The sequence below is a fragment of the Rattus norvegicus genome, chromosome 8 (assembly GCF_021556685.1).
Source record: "Rattus norvegicus strain SHRSP/BbbUtx chromosome 8, alternate assembly SHRSP_T2T, whole genome shotgun sequence".
NCBI lineage: Eukaryota > Metazoa > Chordata > Mammalia > Rodentia > Muridae > Rattus > Rattus norvegicus.
In genome coordinates, this window is record NC_141541.1 from 91,613,890 (window position 1) to 91,638,661 (window position 24,772).

The 24,772-nt window shown below is 35.5% G+C and overlaps 1 protein-coding gene across 5 annotated transcripts in view; it reads right to left on the reverse strand.

The window, feature by feature from the left end:
• Positions 1-24,772, reverse strand: part of Phip (PHIP subunit of CUL4-Ring ligase complex) — a 114,296-nt gene that overhangs the window by 78,606 nt on the left and 10,918 nt on the right. For 3 of the 5 annotated variants that reach the window (XR_015626657.1, XM_087562216.1, NM_001427740.2), the window contains 3 exon segments: positions 19,145-19,295; positions 18,957-19,055; positions 5,603-5,763 (listed from right to left, as the gene is read on the reverse strand). Coding sequence is in view for 4 of the 5 variants with exons in the window: in XM_087562216.1 (XP_087418342.1) it covers positions 5,603-5,763; positions 18,957-19,055; positions 19,145-19,295 (411 nt within the window). In the remaining variant the exon portion in view is untranslated. 5 annotated transcript variants of the gene reach the window in all.

Consider the following 24,772-nt stretch of genomic DNA (forward strand, 5'->3'; position numbering starts at 1 on the left):
TCTATTTATGTATTCAAAGTAAATATTGGCCATATAATACCTCAGAGCCTGGCTCTGTAGAATGTGTCTTTTAATAAACAGATACAGGTAATGTCTTTGCACAAATGTCACCACAAAGATGCAACATTCTCCTTATTGTAACACTTTTCTGAATGAAGTGTCGATATATCCTACAACTAGTAAAATTAATTTCATCATGTTATTTCTAAAGTGTCCTGGTTTTCTCACCTCCAATTTCTCCTCTTAAACAATTGGTACCTTTTGGGGCATACTGCAAGATTATGTCAATATCTTCAAACCAAGATCCTCTCTACCAGCCTCAACCTGCTAATAAAGAAATTAACCACATGAATGGTTTGAGAAAACAATCCAATCACTAGCAAAGGGAGTAAGTAGTAGAAAGTTGTAAAAAATAATAAGCAGGCTTTGCATCTGATATATAGGGAAAGTAACAATGAAATTAAAACACAGAAGTGGCGACATTTAGCATTTGTCAAAGTTTCCTGTCTTAATCTATTGGAGTTACTGTAACAATACCTTTGGCTCGATAAATCTCTAAACAATAGCCACACAATGCTCAGAATTCTGGAGGCTGGTTAAGTCTAAGAGGCAGAGACTAAGAGATTCAGTATCTAGTAAAAAAATCTCTGTATCTACTTCCAAGTGGCAACTGCTAACAGACATGACAAGAGACAAGTCCCTTGGGCCTCCTTTAATAACCAAGCCAGCTCATTCACTAAGGCATAACCTAACCATTACCAAAAGGCATACCTCTTAATATAGGCATTTGGTTTCAGGATATTTTTAAAATAGTTTGAGAGAGGTCACTACAAACAGTTAAATCAAAGCAATCATCAATAAAGCTGGTAAGACACCTTCACTCTTACTCTGCCTTAGTCTTTTGTCTTTCATGACAATCTTGGCTTTTAAGACAGACACGCCTACCCTACCTACATGAAATCACCCAGAACAGGGGCCAACTGCCTATGCCAGTTATGATGTTCCCTTGTCGCTTTAAAAGTTGAAGATTAAGCTTTCTTCATCTGTAATGTTGTTTCCCATATAAGTAATTTTTAAGCTGAATCTTGTAGACAAGATCTCACTCTTGAGTTCCCATTGTTCTTGAGAATGTCTACTTGGCTTCCCACACAGACATCTCAAAGACACAAGAGAGCGTGTTCCACCTTGGCAGCCTTTTCTGCTTAAATGCCTGACACAGTAAGAAAGATGACTTTCTGTAAAACAAGTTAAATACATGTCCTCTCATACTTGTCCATATATATATACATATGTATATATGTATATATATATATCAGTCTTTTGAATCCTATAAATCTATTTTTAATGTGCTGATCTAACTCTCATTTCCCTGTGACTGTTCAAGCTCTGCTTTGTTTCATGGCTAAGTGCCAAAATTTTTTCAATTTATACCACCCCCAACATCACTTTTATTTTAATCCATATACCACAATAGGATCCATTAAAAGATATTCTGCAAGGAGTGGTAGTGTGCACCCACAATCCCAGCATTCTGGCTGTACATGAGACAGAAAGATGGTGAATTGCAGACCAGCCTGTTTTCTGTTGCTCTATCTTAATCTGAAACCTGATGTATTTTGAATGCACCATTTGTTCTCCCTGCCTTCAATGAGAACACTTCTATTTATTTACTCTTTAGCAGGTTGTATAGAAACCTGATGAATTTGTTCCCATCACTATTTTTACTTCATGCTCAATGAAAACCCATCAATAATTCTGTGCTATATCCAATAATGAAAATTATGTTACAGTTCCTTAAAATTCATAAACAGCTTTCTCTAACTCTGCAATATCCACTCAATTTAGCTAAGGTGTTCTTCTCTAGCAAATTCCCTTACCATTTCTATGGTAAGGATGAATTATGGACTTATTTTAACATACCTCATTAATTTAGGTATCTTCTCTATCAAAAACAAAAATCGCAGTATCACTACTATCAGTTTATTATTATATAGAGATGTTTTCAATTTTTTACATTTTAAATTCTTAAAAGTGATTGGTAAAAAAAATTCGTATTTACTAAAGAAATACACCAATCCATATTCATTACTGTAACTTCTAATACACGTGGCATTTTATGTTCCTTTGCCTTAATCTTAGTGGAAAAGAAATACATTTTACTTTTCTGGAAAGGAGATGAAGGATCTGTCTCCCTCTCCTTCTCTCCCCCTCTCCGACTCCCTACTTTCTTGGACAGACTACGTGTGCCTCACTTTATGTGCTTGGCTGGCCTGAACTCCCTAACAGAGCCAGCCCTGCCTTGTGCTGGGATTAAAGGCAATGCATCACCACACCCAGCTGGGATCTGCCTTTTACACACTCAATGGATGTTAATATTGTTGCCTTAGTCCTGAGAATTCATCATGTCTGCTTTTCTTTCATTAACATTTCAGGCAGTGATTCTGAAATCGAGTAAAAAGATTATAAGATTAAGTGAAAATTAGAAAGTAAAACCTAACTTGATAATTATGCTACTTCCTTTCTCTTAAAAAATATTCTACTAGGAAAATATTATTAAAACACACTAGCAAAAATAACGTTTCCTAACACAAAACCTTCACTCACCAATTTCCTCCAAAACCTTTCATAGCATTTATAAACAAAAGTTTAGCTAGAGGTTGGAACATGGTTCAGTGGCTTAGGGCTTGAATCAAACTCTAGCATCACACAAGCATTTAGAAGAGTAAACTAAATAATGTTTGTTTTAAGTCTGTTTAGAATTAACAGCTATAGGTAAAATGTAATGGCTTTTTCTGTAGTCCTAGATGGGTAGTGATCACTGCAATGTTTTACGTACTCCCTCAAAACCTACTTGGCTATTATTATCCATTCCCCTCTCTGGACATGATAAAGAACATAGTAAAGCTGGGACTAGAGCATTCTAATGCCAAAGCTAGTGCTCTTGTCTTTCGAAAAAGCTTTCAAATAGCACTAGCAACTCAGTATTAAAACTGAACATCTTAAAATACCAAATACATGAAAAAAAAATATTGCATAGTCCTTTACCAAAATTTCATTCCAATAAATTATATCAACATGTTGACATGTGAATTTCATGTTGCCCATGAACTACTATCACAAGCTTGACCAATCTTTACTCAATTTTTAAGACCAAATTTTAAAGCAAGCACCAGTGAGTTCAGCATGTAGTGTGCCTCTAGTTCAATGAGAAAATACCTCTAAGTTCAACTTTACAAGGTAATATGAGCAGTAGATATAAAGGTGCCCTGTTATCAACTGAAGTGATAATACAAAAAAGTAAATTGTAAAAATCAGATCTTACACCTAAAGGTATAGCTCAGAGGTTAAGGGGCATATACTGAAAAACCCAGTTGGGTGCCATCACCCATGAGGATATTCACACCTGACTCTAACTCTAGTTCCAGGAAATCTAACACCTTGCTCCTGCAGGCACACACACAAAAATGTATATAAATAGAAAGTGAATTTTAAAAAACAAAAACATCCCCAATGGAAGAACTAGAGAAAGGACTGAAGGAGTTGAAGGGGTTTGCAACCCCATAGGAAGAACAGCAATATCAACCAACCAGACCCTCAATGCTCCCACGGATTAATCCACCAACCAAAGATTACACGTGGAAGGACCCATTGCTCCAGCAGCACATGTGGCAGAGACTGGCCTTTTCGGGAATCAATTGGAGCAGAAGCCCTTGGTCCTGTGAAGGCTCAATGCCTCAGTGTAGGGGAATGCCAGTGCGGGTAGGCAGGGGTAGTGGGTGGGTAGAGGAGCACCCTCATGGAAGCAGGAAAAGGAGGGGGGATAGAATAAGGGGTTTGTGGAGGGGAAACCAGGAAAGGAGATAACTTTGAAATGTAAATAAATGAAATACACTATAAAAAAATGCTTTCTTAGCATTTCTACTCCAAGGTACTACTTTAAAGTAATTACTAAATCACCAGATAACTGAAACTATGAATTTGGCAAAATTAGCAAATTATATCATATTCTTACAAATATCTTTTAGAGTCTAGGCAAGACCATATAATCATTACTATGTTACTTTTCTTCCCTTCTGTGTGTGTGCCTTCTGGACTTCAGAAAATCTGATGCTTTCTTCTGAACTACATGGGTACCAGGCATGCACATCATATGCATGAAGGCAAAACACAATCCTATGCATAAAATAAATAAGTAAATCTTAAAAGTTAGAAGTGGTTTTCCAAAGTCAGAAATGGAAATTTATTTTTTATTTTTTATTATTATTGTTACTTTTTTACATCCCAACCATTGTGCCGCCCCCCCATATATATACATATATATATATATATATGTTATATGTATACACACACACACACACACACACACACACACACACATCTTCCCTCTGAACCACCACCCCCAACCATCCACTCCTCCTGTTTCTCTTCAGGAAAGGGTAGACTTTCTATGGACATCAACCAGCCTTGGCAATTCAAGTCGCAATTAGGTTGGACAAGGCAACTCAGTATGAGGAAAAGGGCCCCAAAAGTTGTCAAGAGTAAGACAGTCCCTGCTCCCACTGTTAGAGGAGTCTCACAGGAAAACCAAGGTACACAACCTTAGCATATACACTGATGGTCTAGGTCAGTCCCATGCAGGCTCCTGGTTAACCGTCAGTTTAGTCTCTGTGAGTCTCTCTATGAGCACACTATGAGTTGATTCTGTGGGTTTTCTTGTGGTGTCCTTGACCCTCCCCCTGGCTCCTACAATCCTTCTTCCCCTCGCTCACAGAATCCCCCAAGCATCCCCTAATGTTTGGCTGTGGGTGTCTATCTGTTTCCATCGATTGCTGAGAAATTGGTATTTCTATCAGAAGTTCTATCTTTTATTTTCCTGTTTCAAAAGCAATTAAGGACTGTATAAATGCATACTTTCAGCCCAAAGGATAATGTTCAATAAGTATAACCACAGTAGTATGATAAACACTATCCTTACTGAGTATAATAGTTAAGGCCCTTGAATAAATAACTTGAAATACTTCCAAAGTATTTTTTCTCACTTAAAGCTGAAAAGTCCTGCTCCTTTTCCATGAAGGTTAGGAGAAACCAAATTCCAAACAATTCCCAAAGCAACTCTTTAAAATCATCAGGTTTTTTAAAGAATTAGGTGTTAAGGATGACAAAATCCTGAGCAAAGAATGTCAGACATGCACAAAAGTTCCAACACTATTTAAAGAAAATTTTCTTGGGTTGGTTAGCAAGTGGGTCTCTGCATATAATATTATTCTACAATTTGCCCATGTTCAGTCTAGACTTGAAAATATTACACGGCATTTTTATAAAAGGCCCACCAGCCTATCTGATATAATATTGAGCAATGCATGTATGCAGGACACAGGACATAATGTTACTGTGATTACACTAAAACAGGACTAAATTTAGGAACTTCTAAACTTGGAAAAAGTTCAAATTTAAGTAGAAACTTGTTAGAGCATGCTTTTGAAAATTATCCAAATTTCCATTTTTTCATTAAAAGAAAAAAATAAACTTTTTACTTCAAGTTATTGTATAATGTTTCTTCAATTCTATCTATCAGTAAAGATAAGACTTTAAAATGACTTACAGTAAATATCCGCCTGCCAGTTCGATCAAAAGTTACACAGTACACCGATGATAAGTGTCCAAGAATTCGCTTATGCATCTTCATATGCTGATAGACTGCAGTTGGAACAAGTCGCTCAAGTCTGTATTTCCCATTCAGCTTCCTTGAAAACAGAGTATCCGCTACCAAGAAAATGGGGGAATATAAATGTACTCCAGAAACAAAATAGGTTTCTTAAATTCAGACTTCAAGAACTCATTTATTTCACTTATCACATGCTGGTTTAAAAAAAAAAAAAAAAAGAGAAAGAGAAAAAAAGATGAATCCTATATGGTTTATAGTTTAGTCTTCAAAATAAACAACAAAATTAATTAAGGTCCTTGAAATAACTGTCCTTTCCTCATTATTCCCATAAATAACCAATGCAGTTAAATAATATGTCCAAAGTCACGATAAAGCATGAAACTAAAACTCAAACGTCTTTACTGTTTAGCCAGAGTGCTTTAAAACAAAGCATTCCATACTTTTTCAAGGCTCCCTAAGGTTTCCTTACAAAAGCAGTTAGATTTTGAGAGTAGTATTTTTCTTCATCAACTAATATACTCAAATACTTTAAACATGTCTCACAAAATGTTTTTAAGGAAAACAAACAAACAAACCTTCCCATGAGTGAAAACAGAAGGCACTTAGGGATCCTGACCTCTAGGCCTAAGGCTGATCTTTGCTTTATATACTGACTCCAACACAAAATGTCCCATCTAACTAAATTACTACCGTACTTACTTTCTTTACATAACTTATGGACAGAGAAGGTTTTTAATAACTCTGAGTTTTGTTTTTAACAGATTAATTTCCCCCAAAGAAGACTGCCAGCTATATTAGAGTATAATTAGCACAAGAGTTTCTAACTTGAACTTATTCAGAACATTTCTTAAAAATAGTGTGCATACTTTATACACACATACACTCACACACATGTCCACACGCACACCAATAATCTGCTTTTTAACTTAGATCAGAGTCTAGAAATTATACTTTATATTTATGAAACATAAATATTTCAGATATATTGTAAAGAATCTCAGCAACTGTTTTACATGCAATTTTTGGCTCACACTACATTTCTCTGAGTCCTGTTGAAAAAAATAACAAAAACACATGCATCACAGGTTTTAAAGTAATACTATTTTGAGGTAAAATAATCATATGCATGTGTGTCCTATGACTATAGACTTACAGACTTGCATATAATAAATAACGGCTGTCAGCCCACAAACACTATTCAATAGTCTAACATCTGAAAAGTCTGAGAGCTGTGAATTCACTTAGCTAAGTTTAAGCGAGTTTAGACAATAGTTCAGTTACAGGAAACTCAAGCTTCCATGACAGTTTACCCTCTGACATGCTTTCCTTTCACACAGAAGTAACCTGGTAATTTCTGACAGCTCAGACTCTCCTCCCTGTACTGTAAGGAAGCAACTAGTGACATGCGACCCAAATAATGACATCTGTTAACAAATGGACTTCAATTCCTTCTACCCAAAACTTGTAAAATCCTTGAAATTCGATTTTTATAAAAATATTGAACACTGTTAAGGCATGAAGACACTCTTGTTAGAGACAACTAAAATAATATTATTATGTCACAATGACAAGTACTGGCTCATAATCAAAATTTTGAGAATAACATTAAAAAAATCACAACTGATAATATATAAAATGTATTACTGCCTTAAAAACAGGGTTTACTCAAGCTTCAAGATAGCTAGAATTAAATTTGAGTCAACTAGAAAAAAAAAAAAAAAAGAATCCCTCTAAACAGTGAAGTCTTCAACTGAGCCATTCTAGAAGCACAAGAAACTCTCTTTCACTATGTTTAACGACACTTAACAAGCAGCTAACTGCTCAGCACCCTCTCCTGTAGGCATGCTGTCAACTAACTAACTAACTAACTAACTAACCAACCAACCAACCATAGGAAGATAAAGAGAGAGAGAGCTACCAAGTAATCGAGTTGGTGATTCAAAGCTTATAGTTATGAGAGTTAAAAAATATATAATTGAAATACAACTGAGAAAGCCAAATCTGAAAAAACTCGGACTATATCAAAAAAAGTAGGTCATTTTTACAACAGAAAAGATACCCTAGGACTCAAAATATCTTTTTTTCTTTTATTATACCATTGCTATAACATCTATCTATCCTCCTATATCTTAACTATTTCACTGAAAAACAGAATGTGTATTTCATTCACAAGCAAATGTGAGCCTTTTAAACAAAAGGAATATAAGTGAATTTTGGTTAAATAAGGTATAAATGGCTGTTCAATGTAATTTAGTTTCATGGGGAAGATAAATGGCAGTTATTCACATTCTAAAAATGAGCTAGTTAGTTACATTTTTTGAGTAAAAAGGAAATGTCTCAAATTATAGAAAATTTTTAAATTTTATTAAAGTAGAACAATTTTTCAAATGAGCCTGGTTGAATAGATGTAAGAGGATACAAAGCAACTAACTATTCCTTTCTATGAGATTATTTATAGCTTTAATTCTTAAATTAAATGTAAATATAACTGTGGTTTAAATGTATCTTTATTTTCCTGGTTAGGGTGATAGGAAAGAGTTCTACACCATACCAAGTAATACTAAATCATTTTCCCTTGGGAATTCTTTCTTATCCTCCAAAGCAAGAGACTATTCCTTCTACGCAGACTGGTGAATTTCCAAAGTTCAAGTCCCAAGATCACCACCTTCTCTACTCAAATCTACAATATTTCATTCAAAATAATCACAAATGTTATTTGATACTGACCTACCAAGGTCTTACATAAACTTGTGTCATATGATGGTTAATACTGTCAACATGACACTTAGGAAGCAGGCCTCTGGGGTATTTCTAAAACGGCTTTACTATATTAAAACTAACCTCTGAGAATGTCTGAGAGATTATCTTGATTGATGTGGGAAAATTCATTTTGGTTGTGGGTGGGACCATTCCCTGAGCAGGGATCCTGGTCTCTATAAAATGAAGAGGGCAAGTTGTACACTGCGTGCATGAATGAATTGACTGTTGTCTACTTTGGACTGCAAATGCGATGTAACTAGCTATTTCAAATTCTTGATGCCATGACTTCCCTTCTTTCCCCCACCACCAGTTAACTCTTGATACCCTTTAGATAATCATGTATTTGGTTATTTTTACATTTTCATAAAACCACCTATTTGTATGTACTATATTTATTTCATGCTTCCTCCCATAACATGCATAACTCCACAGGTAATATACTTTGTTTTGTATTTAATACTGTTTTGTAGTTTAAGTAATCTCAAATATTGCTTTGTATTTTAACTACTCTGCTAAATTGACTTCATTTGCAGATAAGAGCACGATTAAATACATTCAATCAATTTTTCTGGCAATAAATCAGTAATAAACTAAAAAGTTTGGAAATTACGTTTAGCCATTTGAAATATCAATCACTTTAAAATATGTATAAAGGGGGAGAAAATGGTGAAAATCAAAGTCATTTGTAAAGTAAGTCATCCAGAAGTCTTTCAATCAAAATCTGTATGCACAACACTATAAACTACTATAGAAGAAAAGCTCATGGCATTGTAAATGTTACCTGTAAGATATAAAATACAAGTATGTGTATGTAAGCTATCAAACTTTAGAGTTCAAAACCACTAATTTCTGTACCAGAATGACAAAATTTCCCAAACAAATCTCTTCTCCTAGTTATTTTTCAAGAATTGACTCATCTCTCTAACTACAATACTGGTGCATAGCTAATTTAGAAAATAACAATGTCATTGCAAAGTATAATGCAAGCCCCCACGGAAAGCCATTTCATCAATTGTCCAAGTGTTCTTCACAAACAGTATTTTAACAGCTATGCTATATTTGTGTTCGAACCTAGCAATGGAGATGTTAAGCATGATACTGTTTTTCCTCCTGCTTACAGATTCTTTTCCATGTAAAATATTCTCATTACAGCCCCCCTCCCTCTATTCCTTCCAGTTTTCCCTACCTCTCCATCCCATCCTGATCCATTCCCTTTCTGCTCATTAGGGAAAAAAATTAATAACATAAAAATATAAATATATAAATATATATATATATACTTATATATTTATGACATTGAAGTTGGACCAGATGGACACGACAAATCACAGAAGGAAAAGAGCCCAAGAAAAGGCACAAGAATCAGAAACACACTTATTTGTACATTCAGGGGTCCCATAAAAACAGTAAACTGGAAATCATACAGAATATATATCCTGAGGAACTGGTGTAGGCCTGGCCTATATGGACCATGTGCTACTTCAGCCTCTGTGAGTTCTTGTGAGCTTAAGCAAGTTTTTTCAGTCATGGTGTGAGAACTAATTTTCATTGTTCACAACGTACTTGACTTTTAAGTAATGTATATTTTACACAATTACTAATACCAATTTTTTCTGTCTCACTTTTTCCTAGTTTAATAGTCCTACTACTGGGAAAACAGTAAAATAAAATATATCTAATTATTTAAAACTTTTGATTTACATTCCATGGTTAGGCCTTTAATACACTTACAACTTTAATATGCATTATAAAGTGAATTTCTAGGAGTAACACTCGTAGGTTCACATATTTAAATGCTTAGTAACCAGGTACTAGAAAGAACTCTTTGAAAGGAGTAAAGGATTAGGAGGTGTGCCCTTGTTCGAGAAAGTGTGTCACTGGGTGTGGGCTTTGAGATATCAAAATCCCATACCAGACCCAGTCTGTCTCTCTCTGCCTGAAGTTTAAGAGGTAACTCTCAATTCCTTCTCCAGCACCTGCACAGCGCCACCATGCTCCGCATCATGATAATGAACTAACCGCTGAAACTGTGAGCACACCTCCAACCTAATGCTTTCTCTTGTTAAGACTTGTCTTAGTCATGGTGTCTCAACAGTAACATAACAGTGACGAAGTCTGGCTGGTACTAGGAGTAAGGTACTGCTATAACAGGCCTAACCATGCTGGGGTTTGGAGAACTAGAAAAACGGTTGAATACTTTAAGTGGAGCTTAATGTGCCATCTTTATAGGAGCATAGGAGACGGTAAGAGGGCTATTTGAAGTGTGGGGACCCATCTCAGGAAGTTGCAGAGGGGAAGAATATTAAAAAGTGGCCTAGAGACCATTCTTGTGATATGGCTGCCTTGTGCCCTTGTCCTAAATATCTTCCTGAAGATAAATTGAAGAGTTTAGGATTAATGGTGTTGTCAGAAGAAATTTCAAGACAGCCTACTATTGACAGTGCCACGTGGTTATTAGTGGTCACGCTTATGCAGATCTGTAATAAAAAGAAGCTATGTAAGCAAGGAAAAATACAAAATGCACAATTTGAGGAGAAAAAAGAGCATCTGTAAGGTAATAGAGTTAAGTCCTGTGCTCAAGGAGATAAAAAGCTTAGAGCCTGATGCTAAATGGAATGAAGGAAGTGGAATAAAAGTCAGTGCAAGACCTCTCCAGCCAAGCTTCCAACTAACTTGTGAAAAGGAATTACAGGAAAGCTTAAGCAGTAAAGGAAGCCATCGATAACAGAAAGTTGATGCAAATATAAATGAAAGAGGAAGTCAAGTTCTAGCCTCAGCAAGAACTTACATCTTCAGGCATGGCCATGTGGTTCTGGTTTTAGAGTCAAAGATGACAGAGGTTGTAGAACGATTCCCTATGTCTAAGGAAAGCCCTGAAGTCAGGGAGTGTCAGGGAGTGTCCCTGGATGGAAGTCCCCAGAGGCCATTAAATGAAGCTATGAAGGTAAAGCCTGGATTGTATTAAATACCTCAAGATGTGGAGATGCCAGAGTTGTAGGATATCTGCTGAAGAAAGCTGTAGACCAGGTGCAGAACCAGCCCGAGAGAGAAGTATGTTTAAGTTAACAAAGCTGAAAGGAGTTAGAAACCTAAAATATCAAATATGAAATATCTTCATATCTCAAATATGAAGATGGACAATTTGGAGTTTGCCCTGTTGGCTTTTAGCCTTGTTTGGTCCAGTATTTCTTCACCACACTCCTCTTCCTCTCTTTTGGAATGGTAATGTATATTCTATGCCATTTAGAATTTGATTTTATATGGGGTTATAATTATGAGATTGCCCGAGTCTCAGGAGAGACTCTAGACTTTAAAAAATGTTGAGACTGTGAAAGACTATGAGGATTTTGAAGCTGGACTTTGCATTATGACATAACTATAAATGTATGGGCACAAGGGAATAGAATGTTGTGCCCCATCCCCATAGGTTCATTTGAATGCTTAGTCATTAGATAACAAAATTCTTTGAAAGGATTAAAGGGATTGGTAGGTGTGGCCTTGGAGGATATATGTCACTAGTGGTTGGCTTTGATGCATTAAAAGCCCATACCAGGCAGTCAGTCTCTGTCTCTGTCTGTCTATCTGTCTCTGTAGATCAGGACATGTTTCAACTGCTTCTCCAGCAACATGACTGCCTACACACACACACACACACACACACACACACACACACACACACACAAACGCGCGCCATGTTAACTGCCATATAATAATAATAAACTAAACTTGTGAAACAGTAAGCCAGTCCCCAATTAAATGCTTTTTCTTGTTACAAGAGTTGCCCTGGTTACAACGTCTCTTCACAGCAACACAAAAAAGTGACTCAAACAGCTTATAAAGACTTTGTCTTGGCTGGGGATTTAGCTCAGTGGTAGAGCGCTTACCTAGGAAGCGCAAGGCCCTGGGTTCGGTCCCCAGCTCCGAAAAAAAGAACAAAAAAAAAAAAAAAAAAAAGACTTTGTCTTTCATTTTACTCATGCTCCTCTTTTCTATTAAACTGTGATTAACAATTGTGGTAGGCTAATCTATGCCATTACTAAGCATTACTGAGTTTTATAGTTAACGGTATTTTAATATTTCTGGGTATTATAAGTCTACTTAAAAATATTCCTGATTATTTGAAACTAACTTTGAAAAAATTATAAAGTAAAAACATTTGTTGCAAGTCTAAATCTAGAATTGTTTGCTGATAAAATGACATCTTTCATTATCAAGTTTCTATAGCTGGGCCAAATTTTCAAGGCTGATGATTTTAGATGAACTTCAGCAAAGTTACCCCAATTTCTTTCATAATACAGGTATTAGTTGTACCAAGTTTATTTACAGTAGGGGGAAAAAAAAATCACACACGCTTACGCACATGCACAAGCATACAAGTACAGCTGCCACAGAAGAGCATTGACCATGGCAAAAATCAGCAGTTAAGTACCAAAGCAGAAATACTGTTTGGCTCTACAATGTTTAGAGTTTTTCTGTATTTGTAAAGTACTCAGTAAAACGAGCAAGCATTCAAGTAAACCTGTAATAAATTACCCAAGTTCCAAGATCAAAATTAACCATAATTTTTAAAAGATCTTTAAGATGAATGTAACATTTGGTATAATATCGATTCTAGTGTAGAAAAGCAGTTTCTCCCTTAATATCAGCACTGGAGAGCCCCAGAACCACAAATTTATCAAAGCAAAGCCTGTCTGTCAGCCCAATGAACACAAGAAATATAGCTGCAGATTCCAAATCCAGGGAAACAATTTCTGTGAGAAAACAGTTGTGGAGAAAATGAAGAACAGAAGTATTTAACTCAGAAGGTACCCAGGACAGCTTGAGCACTAACCCCTTCTGACACAAAGTAAGAACTCAGGTTAGCAGCACTGGGTACTTTAGCAGGAAGTTGCTTTAAGTAATTTAATGTTTATTAAATTAACTTTTAAATTAATCTTATCGTTAAGATTAGGAATAATAACCACCAAAATGTTTCCTAAACTAAAGCACAAAAAAATAAACTTTGAGTAATCTGTAACTTAAGTTTCATTTTAATCTCCACAATGTAAAGAAAGGCTTTCTAAATATAAGACTCAGAATTAATATCTGTACATTAAAGACTTTGGAAATCTATGAAGCTAAATTTTAATGACAACAAATTGATAAAAACTTAAATGAGCAAAAGAAAACAAATTATCAAGTATATCTTCAATTTTAATGGAATAACTCTTTATTCATGACCAAACATTCTGAAAACAATTTCTCTATGATTTTCAAGTTTTAAAAAATGCTTGTCTTTATAGGATGACAGTAATTTCAGCATTTCTATCATACAAATATACTATATGGTATAAAGTATTTAATAAACATAAAATGTTACTTATTTCAAAGGACCACAAAAGGGTTCCTTGTAGCACAAGTATACACACAAACAAAATGTATTTTTAAAAAGTAAAATATTAGCAGATGAAGTTCAAAAATGCTGAAAAATGTCAACACAGCATATCTGTACTAATGGATCATAATGGCTAATATGTTCTGAGTGCTTTCCAACAGTCTAGACACTATGCAATGCTCTTGGTCTACTTTTTGTCATCTTTGTCATACGAGACTAGATGCCTTATCCGTAAGAAAACAGAGTAAATGTTAATGATCCCAACAAAATGGATTACAGAGTAATATGACATTAGTACTATCAACGAGTGTAACATTAGGAAACAAGCCTAAAAGGAAATATCCAAAACTATTATAATATAACCAATTACATTGATTCTATTTTTAGCTTGAATTCAAAGCTTAGTAGAAAATAAGATTTTAGATTCAAGAAAGTCACATATTGTTGAGCACAGTGGAACAGACCTGTAATCCCAGTATTGAGGAGACTAAGGCAGAAGTATAAGGCTGGTATAGGGCTCCATAAGGAGATCATGTCTCAAAAACACAATCAAGAAGAAAAGAATTTCACCCATTACAGAGTCTGATTTGTAAGCCAGAAGATAAACGAACAGGCCTTCAATTTTCATCTAAGTTTTATTTATAAAAACTCACTGGGGATCTGGCCCGGTAAGTAAAGTGTTTGTTATGCATGCATAAGAACCTGAGTTTAGACCACTGCACCCAAATGAGACAGACGTGATGGCCTTAGTGCTGAAAAGGAAGAGACAGCAATATCTAGGAGACTTGCTGTCCAGTCAGCCTAGCAAAGTCAATGAGCTCTAAAGTTCAATGAGATCTTAACTCAAAAAATGAGGTAAAGAGCAACAGAGTATGACATGTGGCTCTATATGTGTATGCATGTGTTTGTAGCTGCACACACACACACTCACGCGGATCACCCCACACAGTTCACTGAGCTTTTAGAGTTTAAAAAATAAAGTATCAAAGATAGTTCTATTTTATTAAGAAGATTTAAAAGGAAACATTAAATCACTATACATATACAAATTATTCTGCGGTTACTGTTAATAAAGACATTAAGGCCAGATAGCATGTGGAAAACATTTCAACAGAATTTAGTTCATTTCTACAGCACCTAGAGCAGAACAAGATAAATCACATAATGAACAACAACTCCAACTTCAGAATTAGAAGGACAAACCCTTAATAATGATGCAGAGAGGTAATGAGGAATAGAAGATGGAAACCAACCAGGAAAACTTTTCTCCTTACTTTACTTATGTGAGTAAAAGGATTAGTATACTCAAAACCTACAAGGAAATCCTCCCACGTGAAGTTTTGGTGTTCGGTTGTTTTACTTAAGGATAATAGATTTAGTAAGTACTGTATTATGAATATTATCTAAAACGGAGAAGCAAAGCAGTTGAAATTTCAAGACAGGAAGAAATGATACTCCCAAGAATTACACAAAAGAGACAGTGACTGTCATTACAATGGTATTTATTTTCCTTTTTCTCTCCTAGGAATCAATCTGCTACTTCAACTAGAAGAATACTTTTAAATTTTAAGTATTGGTAAAAAGCTTAGTTACTTTAATAAAAATTCTTTAAATGTTTTAATTTTTGGTTGGTGCTACATATCACACCTAGGACCTCACGTGCCTACCCTTAAAATTTTAGGTAGCTTTTTTTCTATGTCAAACATCTCAGTCATTTAAGCCAACTAATATTTATAGAGCATGTATGGTACGAGTGTAGTCAACTGGATGTTAACAGAGAAAAAAAGAAGATGTGGTACTTACCCTTACGGAGACTGAGTCTAGCAAGGAAGAAAGACAGGAAATAAGGACTTAGAACAATGGTAAATGTTATCAAATAAAGGAAAATTTGGAACACATAGCAAAGGTTCCAAGCATATTGGGGAGTAAGTTTAAGTAAATTCTCTGGAAATCTAAAAAACTGGAAAACAGTCAAAAAATGTTGACAGGAGGAGAATATATTCCCAGGTTGAGAGAACAGCGTGTACAATAGCCTGGGTCCATAAAACAGCATTAAAAAGATAGAATGAGGAGATGGGTCAGAGGGTTTTGGTATTTGCTGTGAAGCCAAATACTCTGACATCAATCCCCAGGACCCACATGGTGGAGAAAACCAACTCCCACAACTTGTTCTCGAACCTCCATACAAATATGTAGCAAGCACACACATGCAAAATACAAACTTAGTAAACACAATAAAAAAAACTTAACAAGTTCCAGAGCTTGTGGACAAGGTGGTACAGGTTTGTAATTAACTCTACAAAGTCAGTCTGAAATACAGTGACACCCTATCTCAATAAAAGAGAAAGAAAAAACGAAAAACTCCAAACACAGTAAGTCTAGTTATGATTGACACACAAAATACAAAGGAACAAGTGTCAAGAGAGAAAAATTAAGATGCGACAGATGCATTTTAACAGAATTCCAGTTAAACTATGATTGAGGTCTTTAGGGAGAAATGGATGAAATAATGTAAAATTCGCTTTAAGAAAATTTACTGAAACTTTCTCACTTGGCTGCAGTGATGATGAAACTGGAAATGATCTAACTAAAAACAAAGCTACTTAAGTGAAACAAGCCCAGCTACTCTAAGAATAAAACTTGAGGTTAGGGATATAGCGTGGTTGGTGGAATTCTTTCTTGGGCTTTATCCACCACACTGAGTTCGACCTCTAGCACAGGACAGAGCTGATGTGAAGTGTGCACCTACAGTCTCAGCTCTCAGGAGGTAGAGGGGAGCAGAATCACAAGTTCAAAGTCATCCTTAGCTACAAGCCTAATGTACAGAGATTCCTGTAATTTTCTTTAAAAGACTGAGTACCTAATTTCAAATTCAAGTACTTAACTTGAAAGAATATACTATGCTCCATTATTTCCACAGTTCCTATACTAAGACAAAGTGATCCAAGGATTACTAACTCAAATAATAAGTAGACATAGCCGGTACATTGATGCATAAATAATTTCACAGAAATAAAAGACTGATATATAATAGTGATATGAATTGAATGCAGAAGCTGCAAATCAAAACCAGAGAATGAACTGAATTTTGTTACCACTCATCTACAATCTGGTTTCTTCGTTGATTAAGAGGTCTCCTACAGAGCCACTATGGAATCCAAGAGAAACCACTTCTTCCGCAAACTCAAAGCTATTTTATACTAACATTTATTTATATTGGCTATCCCTAGGCAATCAAAGCATTATATGTTATAACAGTTATTTTGTGGGAGATTATTTTATTTCATTGAGTCATTTTTGAGGAGCTAAACAAATCACTATTATCTATATAAAATCTACTCAGCCTTACTATGAACTTCCTAATTTCCAAAAAAATTTCCTAGGAAATGTTCAAATATTAAATTCACAGGATCCTTAAAGAAACTGAAAAAGTCAAAGTCCTTATGAAAGGATGACAATCTTTGCTCTTTATAAAGATGAAAACCAACATGAAACTCCGCAATCACTGTGGGAAAGCAGGTGGGGAGGACTGAGGAGAACCTGAGTGCGTTGTAATAAACAGTCACTTGCCAGCTACATCAGGGACAGGAGAACCTGTCATCACAGCTGTAACTTACAAGTAAATCTGACCAATTAGTTACTTAAGGAATGAGAACACAACTCTAAACGCTCTGAACTCCCTATGAAAATAGTTATTTTTTTTTTAAATCTACCCCTTTGTCACCTGGAACTTGAAATACAAGTGTAAACAATAGAACTTTTCTATAATGCAAAAAAAAAATAAAAAATCCTGGGAGTCTGAAAAGCTACCTTTCTATTTTACAAAGAAAAGAAAAAAGAATAACCTGATGGGACAATGACCCTTTTCACTTACACAGTTCCCAATAAAAATATATTTATAGAAAAATTAAGAAACAAACGGCAATACAAAAAGAAAATAATTGTGAAATGACTTAACACAAACTGTAAAGTATTATACTAAAACTATGACAAGAAAAAACACAAGAAGTGAATGTGAAAGGAAAGCAGTTTACTAAGAAAGCAGGCTGGCATGACCATACTTCTATGAGGAGAACTAAGTGCAAAGTAAAGAGGGACAGAGTGTGAGCTGAAGAGAAGAGAGGAACAATGAACAAAGAAAGCTGAAGGAAAAATTGATGAATAGAAAGAAGCAGTATATATAATAAAAATGGAATTCTTTTTAATGTTAGATTGATTTTAAAATTGTGTTGAATCTCACCAGGAAGATAAATAAAATATGATCAACTATGATTATGGTCATACAAATATCAGAGTATTATCATAGAAAGAAAAAATGTAAACAGACAAGAGTGTAACAGACTACATCAAAAAAGTCCTGCATTTGTTTAACTGAAGTTCTACATCTACACAGGAAAATTAATGAGGCAGACATTATTTTTAAATAATGAGCACTTTTCACCTCCAATAAAAGACATCAATAGTGCACATGAGGGAAGAAGCTAGGGCTAACACAAGACGATCTCTAATCCAGGCGCTGACGTACTGGTACAAGAAATAAGACATTATTACATTCTACATGTAAGAATTTACCTTTGCACTGCTCTGTGAAGAGCAAAGGTAAAGTCATACAAATTAATATTATATTATAGTGTTAGACAATATACTGGATGGAAGAAAGGCAAGTGACAAGATCAAGAAGTTCAGACCTGAGGATACTCTATTAATTCAAAGACAAAATGTAGTACTAAGAGATATTAGGCTGTGTCTATAAAGCAACTCGAGAGGAAAACTTATTTGCAAGTTTGTTCTCTTTGAAACTTTAGACAAAAATATGCTATGCTATTAAAAGAAAACAAAACTAGCTGTTTTCTAACTAACATTATAGCTAAATTGAATTATAACACCAATTAACTCAACATGTAATTTTTAGTAGGGAAATTTTAGCAAAATTAAAACATTAATAAGATAATGTCTTCGTAAGGTAATTTAAAATTGTACATTATGACTTTATTATTAAAACTATTGACCTAAGAAAGTTCGAGAGGTTTCCATCTTTGAATGTTGATATATCTAATATGTACAGATAAAAAGTTCTCTGACAGCACAGTAACTAAAAACATTATTTTCAAGAACTCTTTACCCAGAGGCTATCACAACATAGTAAATCCAACTCACCAATGTTAGGTGGGCTGCCATAGTTAACTGGAGACTCTGGTGGCCTCCCACAGTGCAGTGCAGCCAGAGCAGATCCTTTCCATACCACATGCTTGCAGCCTGTTAAAACATACAGTTCATGAATACAAAAATAAAACACAAAAAAGTGAGAAAAAGAAGATCCAAAGTGTAATGGAAAACATTCATACTTTTATTTGTACGTAGCAAGGACTGTCTTCCTGCTCCTAATAAAGTTTGTACTCCAGGAACACTCTGAGGAATTTCTTGCTCAAGAAGAGGTCCTAGTCGATGACAGATTTGCAGCAAGTGATCAGGTGCAAGGTGTCTATAATACTTCACCTATTTTGTCAAAAAAGACAAAGGCACCTATTATGTACCACACAAACAAAAATGTTTACTCTGCAATGCTAAGTAAAACAGTTTTTAAAGTTACAATCTGTTTAGGTCAGTCAACACTCGAAGAGAATGCTCCACTCTGTTAAACAACGTATTTCACAGTATTATTTAGTCCACCAAGAAGAAAGAAAAAGGCACTATAGACTAGTGTAAACTATTGTAACAGATTCTATAAACATGGTAGCCAATACTAAACAATGATAAACAACAGAGTTTCGGGGCTGAGGATACACTCTGGTTGACAGAGCTTGCCTAGGATGCAACACTGTATGTTATCTCTAACACTATATACCTGGGATCTGGTGGTTCAGACCTATAATCCCAGTAGTCTGGACATGCAGATCCTTCACTGTGTAAATTGAGGCCAGCCTGGGATGGAAACAGAATAACCCCACCCCAGCACAAATACAATTATCGAATTATATGGTATATTTCAGTTGGAGTTCCTAAAACTTAAGCAGCAACAACAAAAAAACTCATAAAATCAGTGTTTTAAAACTGCTATTATCTCTCTAAAATAATTAAAACTTAAAGACAATATTTTTAGGTTCTCATTATACAAATTTTGGGGATTTTTAGTATGCCATCTATGCTAACTTTTATTGTTGTTTTTAGAGACAGGGTTTCTCTACTTAGCCCCAACTGTTCTGGAACTCACTATGTAAACCATGTTGGCCTCGAACTATGTGTGTCTCCCAAGTGCTAGAATTAAAGATGTGCACCACCACGCCCCACCATGCTAAATTTTTAATTTACCAACATACTTTCAAAAAGTGGGGGCAAAATTCTAACTGTTGCATCATACAAGTTTCAGCAGCATTTGAAATCATAATGCTAATACTTTTTATTATTTCATCTTTCAATAAAGTCTCAAAATCCAAACTAAATTAAATTAGAATATATACTCTTACCTATCAAAGTTATAAAATATGTCCCATTGTAGAAGTGGGGCTCTTAAAACATGCTGAGAACCAGATGATTCTTCAGATAAAAACCATAACTAATAGTAAAACTTAGCTTGCCTTTAACTGCCACTTTCTTTTGTAGTTTCCTTAAAGCTATATATACAACTTATGATTTCAAACCAGAATCAACAAAGACTAATGGTCTAGGTAAGCCAGATGTTAAAGATACAGATAGAGTAAATAAAAAACAGCAATTTCCCTCATAAGTTAACTTTGAAAAAGTATTACACAGATGTTACTTGTGATAACATAAAATTATTACTGGTATTTAATAGGTTTCTAGCCTGTTAAACATTAATTGCAGCCACCAGTAGAGTATGATGCACATCAACAAATGAACTTCCATAATTTGTATGGGTGAGAAGAGGCCTTCAGACCAAGTTTCAAAGTATTTCATCCATTTGGTAAATCCTAATATGAACTTCTTAATTTACATTAAGAGAAATGTAAATAGATAAATCTTTTTATTGAATCTCATATTATCTTTTATATTCTTTTTATTTTCCCTTCCTTGGTGCTAGAGATAGAACTCAGAGCCTTGAGTCACTCAGCAAGCATTCTACTACCGAAATACACCTCTAAGTTTTACTATACTCTGAAGACTAGTGTGAATGTATTTCAGTGTTGGCTAGTAAACATCCTTCTAGAGAAACACTCCTGTTGTGAGGATGAGGTACTGTCACACTGATAATTAAAAACATCAGAGTCTAGGATGGACAGACAGATAGATATGTTGTTTAAAAGTTCAAAAGGGCAGAATAAATACCTTTAGAAAAAAAGAACCTTAATAAAATATGCATTACAAATTATGTACAATATACCCTTCTGGCCAGTATTGGTAACACTTTTGAGAAACTAGATAAATCTGTTTTTAATGTTGTTTAGCCTGTAATTTCCCTAACTTGCTTGGCTGAAGCTTGACTTTCTCCCTAGTATGTCATACTCAGAACATACTTTAGGAAACACTAATGAGTATTAAATTATCTTTAGTGTTCTAAAGAAAGCAAAACAAGTAAGAGTTTTTTTAATTGTATTTCTACTTTTCTTTGCTTGGTTCCAGAAAATTCTGGAATTCTACATACAAGAGACGAGTACAGTTATCAATTACCTAAATAGCTCAAAAGATTTTGAGCGTTCTTACCATAATTCCATGATAAATATATCAGGTGCTAGATGTGTTAAGCACTGATTTATAACCACATAATGCATTTATCACTGCACTTTTCTCATGAAGAATTACTGTGTTAACTAAAAATAAAACTGTGCCCGGGAATCTGGTCAGCAGGTAACAGTATTTGCTGAGCAAACAAGGGCTGGGGAGCAGAGTTCGAATCCCTACAGTCCACATAGAAATGAAGGGTCACATATGCCTGCAATCCCCAAGGATTGAGAGCGGTGACAGGAAGACTACTGGAGCTTTCTGAGGGCTAGTCTAGTGCCCAAATCAGCAGAAGACCACCATTTCAAAGGACTAAGACAGAGTGATGGAGCAAAATACCCATAGTCATCCTCATTCCCTGCTTGTACTCATATGGGCGCGTGCGCACACACACACACAACACACACTCACACACATACCCCTACACCTTAAATTACAAGAAATAAAGAACTAAATTTTAAATGAAAAGGCCTGGAGTATTTATAAGCTCCCCTTTGGACCAAAAGTACATAATTATTGCCTTAAAAAGGTTTTCAAAATTGTGTGCATGCTCACACAAGCACAACCAGTGCCTGCAGAGGCAAGAAAGTGCTCCCAGGAACTGGAGTCATACATGGTCATAAGATGCCCATAAGGTGCAGGTGCTGCAATCTCAACTCAGGTCCTTGACAAGAGCTACATACAAATGCCCTCAAACACTGAGCCCACATACAAGTATTTCAATGTGATTCTAAAACTGTTCAAAATTCCTTTTCAATTTTTCATTTTACCCAGATGTATGTAGTTCATTATTTGTTAACATTAGTTTATAATGGTCTTCGACTTTTAAAGCTTTCTTTGATAATATAGCATACTCTAATTTTTCATACTGAACTTTCACTTCCGAGTTAGAAAAGAAACATTCAGTTCTTAATGTTATACTTTCTCAGCTTTGAGGTATTAAATATAAAGTCCACTTGTCTACTGGAAATCTTTTCTTTATCTGCCCACTTCCACACCTTTCCTTCTGTGCTTCACTGCAGTCCAGGCGCTGTCCAAACACCTTAGTCCCTTCTCTTTGCACATGTGTTTTCATGTGAAGTTTCAGTTTCAGTTTCCCTTCATTGGCCTTAACCCTTTGTAGCATATACAGATTTTGATACTTTATAACCTCCGTGAGAATCTAATGGTAACTATAATCCTCACCAGAAATCCATTCCTCATCTCTTTGCCTGGGATTCCAGAAGACCACAGACTGTATTGGAATCACCAACCAACTTATCTGGGTCGGTTGTAAGACACGGGATTAGAGCTGTTTGCCTGTCTACAAAGTAGCTAAGAGTAATTCAAGGAGTTAAATGATAGTTTAGGTAAATGAACATATCAACATCAAAAAAAAAATTGCTGACTTTGCCACTACTCAATCTGAAAACATTTTATTAGCACCTATCCTAGTGCATAAAAATAGAAGAAACAATATTTCACTTTATATATTTTAATGCTTTATCTAATAGTTTCAAACACCTTTGTCACAGAAAATTCCCCAAACCAAATTCTAAAAGAAAAAGCAAAGTCCTAGTACTATTCAAGTATTCTTATATAAGTAACATGGGAGAATACATATCTCAGTGTTTTTATCATTGTCACTGTTTCTCTTCAGCAGCCCGTAAGCTGTTATCACCAAAAAGTGTGTGCTGGGGCAGGAGGTTGGGGGGCAGGGGTGTTGGGCAAAGACAAACTTTCTTTCTACAGTGAGCATAGTAAGAAAGTGCCTTTTAGACATGGACAGAGAACTCAGGATCTCCACTAGACCCAAGGCTTTATCCGAGAACCAGAATTCAATGGCATCACTCACTCAATATAACCAGACACAGTCCTAGGACCCCATGATGGCCACAGGACTGTAGCTAAGCAGAGACCATGAGTGATGCTCTGCTGTCCATCTGGAGAGACGCCACCTTGATGTGCTCTGCAGCTAGGGTCTCCCAGGGTCCTGATCCCCAAATCATAGACTTCTACTAGAGACTGAACCTGACATTCAGCTAAGATCTGAGGCACAGGTGAGCAGCCTTGGGGAGGCTTAGGGACCTTAGTTAGAATTTATAGAATGTGAACCTTGTATAACGACCTTCAGCATAATAAAATGTAGCTTTTGTTATACTGTGTGTATCTACCTTCTTGCTTGAGACAATTTCCCAAGGCATAAGCTGTTTCCCATACTCCCTTTCTTACTTACTGGGAGTTGGAGTGGAGGGTTGTTTTCATCCCATCGAATCCTTAAAGCTACAACTGAATCTATTCTGTTTCTGAGCACAACTGTTCCCTTTAACGTGGAAGATGGAGAAACTCTACCTATGCTTTGACTTCGAAGAAATCCCAAACTAGTTCTCAACTACTCATATCCACATTAAACATCCTCATGTGCCTTCCTAGTAAAACCCTCAAATTTTGCCTGACCTGTTCTCTATTTCCTTTCAGTTTTAATCATCCAGATGTTTCCATTGCTTGCCTCCTTAAACATATGCTTAAATAGTCTATTATCAGTCTCATTTCTTCCCTCTCTTTTTTGACTCAGTCTAAAACAACTTTCATGTGCATAAATCTGATTCAAGTTATATCACTTTTTGAGATACATTTTAGACAGGCAAGACACTGTTAGAGTGAGAGTATTCATAAAAGATATCCTGGTACTTGGCAATGGTCTTGGATAAATGAAATGTCCTTCGTATTGTGCCTGTTGTATAAGAATCAACTGCTATGTTAACTATACTCTCAGATACATATTACATATAATTCATATAGTGGGGGAAACAGGTAATCACACAGAATGTAACATGCGCGCGCGAGCACACACATGCACACACACATCCATAGTAAGCAAATGTGGAAGAAACTTGGATCAAAATGAGATCCTTTTACTCAATCAAAGTCAATATCATCACCACGATTTTGCAAAATATTCTCAGTGGACCTCGGTGAACATGGATGGGCTCTCTCTGCTTTCTCTTAACCTACAAGTATCTTAATATAAAATTTTATTTAAATACAAAAGCACTAGAAAAACAAGTATTGTTGGTCTTTTTAGTAAGTCTTTATCTGACTGTCTCTGCCATCATCTGAGCCAGCTGCATACTTCTCCCTCTTCATTCCAAGCTATGCTCTAGCTCTTCTCCACCTGTGAAACCATGCCCTCTACTGCAAGTTATCCTCTTCTCCCGGGTCACAAAGTAATCAAGTTCCCTGAGGTCAAGAGCCCAAACCCACACAATCTTTCCTCACATTACATTTCATCTGTGGACAATTCTTACGCTATTTCA